This window comes from Pteropus medius, unplaced genomic scaffold, assembly GCF_902729225.1.
Source record: "Pteropus medius unplaced genomic scaffold, Ma_sr-lr_union100, whole genome shotgun sequence".
Classification (NCBI taxonomy): domain Eukaryota; kingdom Metazoa; phylum Chordata; class Mammalia; order Chiroptera; family Pteropodidae; genus Pteropus; species Pteropus medius.
Genome location: NW_024354503.1, coordinates 4,255,609 through 4,265,843, shown reverse-complemented (window position 1 = coordinate 4,265,843; position 10,235 = coordinate 4,255,609). Strand labels below are relative to the sequence as shown.

The 10,235-nt window shown below is 41.1% G+C and overlaps 1 protein-coding gene across 1 annotated transcript in view; it reads right to left on the bottom strand.

Moving 5' to 3' along the window:
• Window positions 1-232: 232 nt before the first annotated feature.
• MACO1 (macoilin 1) overlaps window positions 233-10,235 on the bottom strand; it is a 51,770-nt gene continuing 41,767 nt past the window's right edge. The window contains exons 9-11 of the mRNA XM_039854946.1: window positions 8,873-8,993; window positions 5,962-6,136; window positions 233-1,406 (exon numbers count right to left, since the gene is read on the bottom strand). Of these exons, the coding sequence (XP_039710880.1) occupies window positions 1,204-1,406; window positions 5,962-6,136; window positions 8,873-8,993 (499 nt within the window). The 3' untranslated portion in view covers window positions 233-1,203. The remainder of the gene's footprint in view (window positions 1,407-5,961; window positions 6,137-8,872; window positions 8,994-10,235) is intronic.

Genomic DNA, 10,235 nt, shown 5'->3' with positions numbered 1-10,235 from the left:
CCAAAAGTTGCCAGTGCAAACACTTTTCTACCAATGTATAATACACACTTGAAACCGAAATCTTTGTGCAGAGTTTTGAGTTTAAAACTCTTAGGAAAAAAAAAAAACAAAATCCTCCTTGGCACAAGAGCTGAGGAATAGTCGAGTTTCTTTTAAATCCTCAAACACAAGATGATAAAGAGTGGAAAGCACAGTTAAATGAAATGAAATGAAAACGAAACGAAAACAAAAAAAACCAGAACTCCAGCTTTTATTCGCTCATTGCAGCCTCTCGTACACAAACCCCACCCAGCTCCCCTCCCCAAGGTGCTGGCCTTGAGACAAGTCCAGAACACTGTGGCATTTTCTATGAAAGAAAACAGAAGATGGAGCCGTGGTGGCAACGAACAGCCCAACTACCCACCAGTTTTACAGCAGGATCCGCGGTGAGCTTGACACAGAAAGACAGATGATGACAAAGGGGGAAAATAGGTTAAAATCATCAAGTTTCCTCTTGAAACGTCTTTTCCCAAGGCACTGTGAACAAGACTGCTGCTAGCAATTTTTTAGGACTAAACATACCGATGGGAATATAAGCATTTGAACAGAACCCCTGTGGCAGTCTCACAGCTAGTCTCATCCCCTGAGTCTCTCCCCTCTTTGAATTTGTGTGGTCCGTAGAGGGGTCATCAATTTTTGTTTTCTGCCATATCAATAATCATCTTCTTTAATACAGCTATACAATCGAAGCTGTGTTAGGTTACGTAACCCTTTCGCTCTAAAAACTAAAAATTTTCATTATCATCCCATGTGAATCCAATTGCAGGTTTTGCTTATTTGAGAACAAAACAAAAATGAAGGGTTGAGAAGCAAAATCCCTGTTTGTTTGTTTGTTTGTTTGTTTGTTTCTTCAAGAGGAAACTGTAAGAATACATAAAAGGCAAAACTGGCTACTTGAAATCCAAGAATGGTTTTAATGTATTGGCCGAGAAAAAATAAACTGCAAAGTTCTGTGAGGTCTTCTAAAAATTTACAAGAAAAACTGATGGGCAGTTCTAATCAGACTTGGATGTTATCTTTCCCCCCCTTTTTTAAAAACAACAACATATACAGTCCCACAAAATACAATATAAACTTTTTTTTTTTTTTATCTTGACTGCCAGAGACGTTCCCTTGCAATGCCTGCTGGTAACCGAACTGTTGGGCAAAACACACAGCTGGTCTTCACTTCTTCAGGGGCTGGTAAACAGAGGCATTGGGATCGAGTCCAGAGGGGCTGGTCTCCACAAATTTGGAAGAGTAGTGGGGGGAAACGGGGCTCAGGGAGCTGGTGGCGGCACTGTACGTGATGCTGGGCATGACGGCCATGACTTCAGCTATCTTCTGTTTTAGGTCCTTGATTTCCTGGTCTTTCTGAAGAATTTGTCCTGGAAGATCAAAGACCCACCATTAATGAGAAGGGAAGGGTTAACTCAACATAGTGGCCTCCTGGGCCAATCCCAAGCGGACTTGACTCCAGATTTGATGGTTTATAAGGGTAGGCAAACTTTTCCTGTAAAGGGCCAAAGAGTAAACACCTAGGCATTCTGAGCCACATACTTTGTCATCGTTTTTTTAAACCATGGAAGAACGTAAAAACCATTCTTAGCCCATTTGTGGTACAATAGGCAGTGGGCCAGATCTGGCCTGTGGGCCATGGTTTACAGGTAAAAAAGGATTCTGTTTATGTAGGTGTGACTAGGAAAAGAGGTCAGTTTCCAGGAGCTACGTTTTGAGCATGGCAGTTACCTATGGCAACCTGAGAGGGTGCTGGTGTTGAATTATGGCTCTCCCTCTTGAGCTGGAATATTTTTCTCGGAGGATGGACCATCTCTGAGTGTCAGATCAAGAAACATAGAACAACTGAAGCCTCAGAATCAGTCGCAACAATAGGTTCTGCCTTGAGTTCTCTTATGGAAAATAAACAGAGCTCTGTGGCTGCTGCACTGGGGGCTCTCACGGGACTGAGATCGCTGGCCCTGCCTCTGGGCACAGTGCCCTCAGACCAAGACTGTGCTTGGTTTCTCCATCCAACCAGCTCCTGCCTGCCTCAGGCCTGCTTCCACGCCGCATCTCTCCTGCTCTGCCGCATCTCTCCTGCTCTGTGTTGTTAACTCTCTGAGGTTTCTGTTTCCACTACTTCACAAAGCTTTCCCCATCCCGATATAAATCAGACCTTACCCCTCCAGCTCCTAGATTCTCAACACACCCTAAACTTTCCTGTCACTTTACTTTTTGTAATAATGATAATAATTACAGTAGCTAACACGTAGATGCCAGGCACTGTCCTAGGTACTTCCACATACGAACTTACTTACGTATCAAACAACTCTATGAGGTAGAAATTACCATCATCATCATCCATTTTACAGATAAGGAAACTGAGTGATACAGAGCGGCTGAGTGACAGAGCCAGGATTCAAATCTCTGCTATCTGGCTTCAGAGTCTGCACTCCTACCTACCTTCCGCACTCTTCTGTCTCTTGTACCCGTTTGGGTGATGACTTGTGTCCATCATCTTCACTGGACCATGAGCTCCATGAGGGCAGAGACTGTACTTACTTTTTTTTTTCATTGCTACATCCCTAGTGCCCAGCCTCGTAGAAAGCTGAGGCTCTGCGAGTTATGTATCTTACCCAAAGTCATTCAGTTCTTAAGAGGCAGAGCAGGATTTTAACCCAGGACCACTTTGTTCCAAAGCTCACGCAATTTCCAGCATGCTTTGAAGCTCCCTGGTCTACTAGGGGAAGAACACTGAGGAGTAGCCCTTCAGAAACTTAAAGGCTTAAAAAAGAGGCTGCATTTGAGTTGCACTCACTCTGAGTCCTACAGAATATGGTAACATATTTAAAATGTAACAGAGCATGGTGGCATATTCTTAAGAAGGATGTAGTAGAGATGAAAGTCATTTTGAAAGCAGGATGAATCTAATGATATAGAAAGTAGGAAGGAGAAAAGCAACAGGGGTTTGATTTCAATTACGAAGTTGGGTTCTTATTAAATATTCTGAGCATGGCAGTGGAGGGAAATAGTGGGGAAGGCCAACAGCAAAGGGCAGTAGAAAGGACCCGCTCCTTCCGACTTCCTTCTTGTAAGCATCGAAATCCTTCTCTTTGAACAAAAGCCTCAGAAGAATAAAATACATAATGGCATCTGATATATGAGCCACTGGATCTTTCTTCCATGCAGATTTAAGTTTGATTTCTTTAATCAGTAATATGCAAATATTCCCAGAGCTTTGGCAAAGACAGCTCTCTGTTTCTTTGCTGCTTTACAAGGATTCCTGGAATGACAACCCCAGCTCCCTTCCACCACTGTGAGACCAGGTGCTGCTTCACTGCAGGGGTGGGGGGATCTCTTCCAAGTTTGCAAGTCCAAGTAAATGAGATGTGGCAGGAGGGAGGGGCGGTCACTTCTCAGGGAGCTGAGCGGAGCAGGCAAAAAAAAAACCAAAACGTGTATGATCAGGAGTTCAGCTTTAAAAGCAGGATTCTAGGAACCTTTTTTTAAAAAATACCTTTCCCTGAGTCCACAGATAAGCCTGATTCTCAACTCCCTTCTCTTCTTGCTCTACCATCTGGGCCCCTCCTGTGGCTCCTCTAATTTCTCATAACCTCTGTATCCCACCCCCCAACCTGGGAGTTCTGGTCCTCTCCCTGGGGTTTAGCTCCCAAACTCCCCATGACCGATGAAGATCTTTCACCTGGATGTCCAGGAAGCAACTCCAGATGAAAACATCCCAAACCAAACTCGCTCTCTCTTATTCCTCACACCTGTCTTGCTCCATCTTCCTCCCTGACACTTACCGCCTCTTAGACGGAAGACGGCCATAGCTTCCGAACTGGCTTCTGCCTCCACTTGATCTTTCAAATCTACCTTTCACACGCTGCTACTGGAAAGAGAGTTCCAACAGAACAGCCAGAACCCGTCATCCCTTCCTCCTGAAAATCTAGGGGATATATTCTCTAGTGTGGCTGCATTCACGGTCCTCTTAATCTCCCTCTCTCTTCCACATCCCCCAGCTTCAGGCCACTGGACTGCTCACCTGGACATTCCCATCACTTTCTTTCCTTCTTCCACTTACACTATTCCCTCAGGTAATAGTGATCTTCCTTGCCGTTCTCTGCTCTCAGAAGTCATCCTTCAAAGCCCATTCAATGGCCCCTCCCTCATAAAGCCACCCTGATCTCTTCTCTGGCCTTGCAAGCCCTCTGCCTCTACCTAACGGCAACAGGCCTTGCTGCTGGGCTTGCCCTCACACAGGGTCCACAGGACCCAAACTATCTTCATAACGACACTAAGGCATTATTTGCTTTCTTCACACTCATTCCCTCATGGGTGTAAGTAGAATCTTCCAGAAACAATATGGCAAGTGAAATTACAACAGATTGAATGTAGAAAGAAATGAAAATTGAACTATCTCTTATTAAGCCAAAAACTAAAGAGATTTGCTAAATATAAAACAATGCCACTTAACTAATTTTTTTTTTTGTTTTGGAACATATTGCTATTTTTCATAAAAATATTGCTATTTTTCATAAAAATATTGCTATTTTTCATAAAAATATGTTAACAAGTCATACATTCATGTTATTTTAAAATGAATTAATAAATGTTTTTAAGTTTTCTAACAGATAAATACTGATAGATCTGATCCAGTTAAAAAAACTTCCTTGGTGTACTCAATAATTTTAAGAGTACACCCGCTGGACTAAGTCTTGTTCACCGTCTCCCCTTTAGCTTCTAGTACAATGCGTCACACAGAGTAAGTGTGAACACCCTGTAAGTACTTGTCGAAATATTCTTTTCTTTCTAAGTGAACTGAACTTTTTTTCAGGAATCTATTGGTAGCTAATCAAATTCTTGGCCAAAATCCAAACTTCTTTTCATCAGGTCATGTCCTGTCTCTGTTTGGAAGCTTTCCAAAGCATCCTATGTTACTCAGAGTAAAGTCCAAAGTCCATTCCATGGGCTACAAAGTCTGGCAGAATGTGGCTCCTGCTTCCTCTGAGGCTGACAACTCTCACTCCATCACTTAGGTTGCAGCCCCAGTGGCCACCACGCACGCTCCCTCCACCTGAAGTGCTAACCCACCCCCAGATTTACATGACTCTCTCATTCTCTTCCTTTCGGTCTCTGCTTAAAGGCCATCTACTCTAAAGATTTTCCACGTCCACCATGTCAAACTAGCAGCACCTCACACACAACCTGCCTTAACACTGCTTTATTTTCTTCACTGTAGCATCATTTTCAACATCTGTTTGCTTGTTGTCTATCCTCTCAGGGATTCTCACAGTGCCTGCCACGTAGTAGTTCTCAAGAAATATCTGCTGAGTGAACAGCCAGCTCTCCCGACTCTCCTCCCATGACTCCCTCATTTGTAACCTCCGCTCCTGCCAAGCAGAGCCAGCTGCAGCTCTGAACCCATCAGGCCCTGCTAGCTTCCCTGGCCTTGCTCAAGCTGTTTCTTCTGTTTAGATGCCTCTCCACCCCTCACCCCTGCTACGCTGCTTCCTCACTGGGCTAACCCCTTCTCATTATTCAAGACTCAGCTCAGACATCAGCTCCCCTGAGAAACAGCCCTCTCACTCCCCAGATTGCCTCAGTCCCTGCCTCTGTCTATGCTTCCACAGACCCTGGACATACTGCTGCACTGGCACCTTTGGGTGACTGCATTTTTCTATTTCTTTAATAATACTGTGAACTCCTTGAGCACAGCAGCTCATACTCTTCTCTGTATGCCCTGCCCTTGAATGGTTCTCACCTCAAAATATGTCTGCATAATGAACTGATGTGATGATTCCTCAGCGTCCACAATGGGCACTCATCAAACCAATTGAGAAAAAAACTAAAATGCCTTTGGTTCTGAGCTCTGAGGGAACGCTGCTCTCTGCTTCCCTGTGCATTCTTAGCCATACCACCTCACACTCGCTGTTCTCCTACCTTGGGCAATCTCGAGCTGTCGCTTTGCGTCCCCCAGTGCAGAGAACAGGTCCAGCTTGATTCTCGTTTCTGCGCTCAGGCTGTTCTCCAGGTGCTGCGTTTTATCTTGCATGGCTGAGAGGGCTGACATTAACACCTCGGTGTCCTTCTCATTTTCCTTATACTTCCGAAGCTCCTATCAATATCATCAAAGCAGCAATGTTACAAGATAGTTTTGGCATCGATGTCTACAAATTAGTCTGAAACCACAAATAAAATCTCACTATGATTGACCTTGCTCCTACAACATAGAATGCTGGTATTTCATGGGTTTAGACCTTACCACTTGGAGTGCAAATGTATTTATATGGTGATTCGCATCTAAAAACATTTTAGTAGATAAGTTTGACTGTGTTGGGATATTTCTAGATAACAGTGGACTCTGTCTCCAAATAAAACACTTCTTACACGCCTAATTCAGAACCACTTAGCTAAGGTACACATGGCCCAAGAACTTTTGCCTTGCTGCCAGTTGCGAATGTTACTGTAATGCTGTAGCCAAATATGCCAAAACTCTACTCTCAACCTGCAATAAAAATTGTAAAAATGTTAATTATTTTGACAGGGCATACTGCAGAATAAACCCACTTAAAACGCCTGGTAATGTAGCCCCCCAAAATATACACATAGATATTTTAATTTCCTCATTTTAAGATGGAAATCCAAACTTATTACACAGAATTAAAATATATATTAAAATTCAAAGAAGACAAAGACTTGAAAACCCATATCCAAAAAGATATTTGCACACCGATGTTCAAAGCAGCATTATTCACAGGGGCCAGGACATGGAAGCAACCGAAGTGTCCTACGTGATTGGCTAAAGAAGCTGTGGTACATATATACGATGGAATATTACTCAGCCATAAGAAGAGATGAAATACTGCCACTTGCGACAACATGGACGGACCTTGAGATAATCATGTTAAGTGAAATAAGCCAGACAGAAAAAGTTGAAAATCACATGGTATCACTTATATGTGGGATATAAACCTAAAAGCAACAAATGAATAGGACGAACAAACAGAGACTCATGGACATGGACAACAGACTAGTGGTTAACAGAGAGAAGGGGCGAGGGGGTAGGTAGACGGTTAAAGGGGGTCAAATATAGGAGAGTAGAAGGAGGGTGAAGTGGGTAAAGGGGATCAAATATATGGTAGCTGAAGGAAAATGGACTTTGGGTGATAAACACACAATAGAATATATAGATGTCAAATTATAATGTACACCTGAAAATTACATAATTGTATTAACCAATGTTACCCCAATAAACTTAATAAAAATTAAAAAGAAACATCAAAATAAATAAATAAAATTCAAAGAAGAAAATTAAAATTACCCCAATCCCAACACTGTAAAAAATTTGATATATTTTCTTTTAGTCTTTTAAGCATATGTGTATCTTTTAACATAACTGAATTCATAGTATATGTACAGTTTTATACAGTTTAAAAAAAACTTATATAGTCTTAATTGTTCTTTGAAAATGTAATTTTTAATGGCTGTATAATATCCCCACATGTATATGTACCAGTTTATTAAACAAATAACTTTTGTTAAGATTGTTTCCATGTTTTTTGCATTTGTATACCACTATGATGAACATCTTTGTATATTTATCATTGGTGAGATTTTAAAATATTTACTTTAGGCTGGAGTCCTAAGAAGGTAAATACTTAAAAAGTACATGACCTTTTCTAGAAAGTTACACTTCCACCAGCAATGTATGAGGCCTATTTCATTACAGGCTCACCAATACTGACATTACCATTTAAAAATTCTTTGCTAATTTCATAGGAAATAAAGGACATCTAATTTTAATCTGTGTTTTTGGTGACTGACAAGGATAGATTCTTATCAGCCATTTTTATTTTGTCTGTGAATTATCTGTTCATATCCTTTGCCTATCTTTCTGTATATTTGAGCTTTTCTTAGCAATTTTTACAAGCTATTTACATACTGAGTATTAATTCCTTTTTTATAATATTTGTTGCAATATCTGTACCCTCCCCAATTGATTTTTTTTCGCTTTCTGATTTCTTCCATTATTTTTGTTTAGAAAGCCTTCCTTTAATTCAAGGTCAAATAACTTCCATATTTTCACCCAGTTTGTAACAAAATGCTTCTTTTTTCTTCTGCATTCTCATTTTGATCTGGAATTTCTTTTTCTGTGGTATGAGATAACCTTCTAATTTTACTCTTTTTTTCCAGTTATCTGTTCCAAAGCCTTTTACTGACTAATCTCCACCGTTCTCATCCACTTCTGATGCCGCCTTTACTGCACACTTGAGGCTTTGTCTCTAGGTCATCTATTCCACTCCACTGATCTGCCAGGAATTTCTTACCAGTTCCACGTGATTCAAATGACTGTGACTTTATAATACTTGACATTAGTTTTAAATGTCCCTTTGAAGAGCCAATGCCAAATACTTGGTTAAGGTACATATGGCCCAAAAAACTACTTCCACACACTGGCAGCTTTCCTCACCATGCACTGCTCAGAACTACAATCTGCAAGGCTCGGAAACACCCAGGTGCTCAATTCCCTGGCAAGGGACAGAGGATGAGGACTAAGAAGAGGTGTATAAATTCCAAAGGACACTAATCTGGCCTATAATCTGAAAAAGTGAAATTAATCTATGGTAAATCAAATTCTGGTGTAACATATTAGAATCCAGCTAAATTAAATAGGACATAAATGAGCTGGACAAAATTAGAGCTTCCTTTTGTCATACAGAAGGTTTCAGATGCAATGGGATTGGCCTGTGTTGAAAGGCACTATCTCCACATTTTATCATAGTCCACAAATCAAACACTGAAGAGGAATTCAAGTATGAGAGCATGAGAAAGCCTTTCGCCCCCCCATTACCTGCACTTTCAGTTCTAGTTCTCTGATCTGGTCTTCTTTCACTTTCATGTCCATTGTGAGCTTCTTGCCCTCTGCTTCTAATTCTCTGATCCGATTCCGTAAGGTTTCAGTGCACTCTCCCCTTTTGAAAAAGAAGAGAAGGAAATAAAGGGTTTTGAAAGACTATAGGTTTACTTATATTGCAGAACTGAATTTCTCTTATACTCCAGAGTCAGGTATTAGCTTTTGGCTCGGTCTGCTCATTCTCTCTATTCTTTGATAATTTCAACAAATGATCTAAAATAATTATTATTAACTGGGTATCTAATACGAATCAGGCATCAGGCTAAGTACTTTATCCGCACTCCCTTTTTTACGGGGATAGGGTATATTATCCCATTTTCTGAATAAGAAAATGGAGGCCACATAGATATAATACTGGTCCGAGGTCACCTAGCTTTTGGTCACAAAACTGGGATAACAACTGAGGTTTCTCAGCTTCACTATCTAGTGAGCTTCTCACCAGGCCATATGACTTGAGACAATGCAAGACAGAGCTGAACATGCCCAGCAGAGGGCAGTGAGCTAACAATTTTTTTCACTTTTGAGGGACTATGCAATGGGAATTTCACTTTCCTTTAGTTATAAAGTTGCCACAAGCCTGGAGTAAACAGAAAAAGAAGGGAGCAGTGTTATGTGGCTTCTCAGGGCTATACTAAGGATAAACTACAAAAGATGATGGCAATGGCCAGTTCAAAGCTAAATAACTGCTCAGGTGTCAAGAAACAGCCTGGTGGAGAAAGGTGTCCTTTACCTATCAAAAAGGAAGGCCCAGTGAGAGACGTTAACACCTTGAAGTTTACTTAAGAATAAAACCAGCCTCTACATAAAGTGATGACAAACAAGGACTATCCAAGGATAAGACCAAAACAAATAAGCTTAACCGGAAGCAAAAAGGATTTAAAGTACAGACTAAAACCAATTTACTGATTCTCAGGCATAAGAAACACTAAACAATAGGGTTAAGGAATGGTCATATCCGCTTCAGTGGATATTTTAAAAACAGGTAGGTGCTGGATGAATTAAGGGCAGCACAAGCCACACTAGATAATTATTCAGGAAAATTTCCTGCTTTAGAAATGCTTAGAAATCTTTAAACAAATACGCAAACAAACAAACAAAAAAAACCCACATTAGGTTAGGAGTAGGGTTAGACAGACTAGTAAAGGGTCTTGTGAGTCTGTATAAATGCCTATGGGCCCAGTGAGCTCAGCCATCTGCAGGACAGAGTCTGCTGGGGGAAGGCAGAATCTCACAGGAAAGAAGAGCTCTCGCCTGCTGTTACTTCCTAAAAGGTAAAATGATGATTGAGCAATTATTCTGC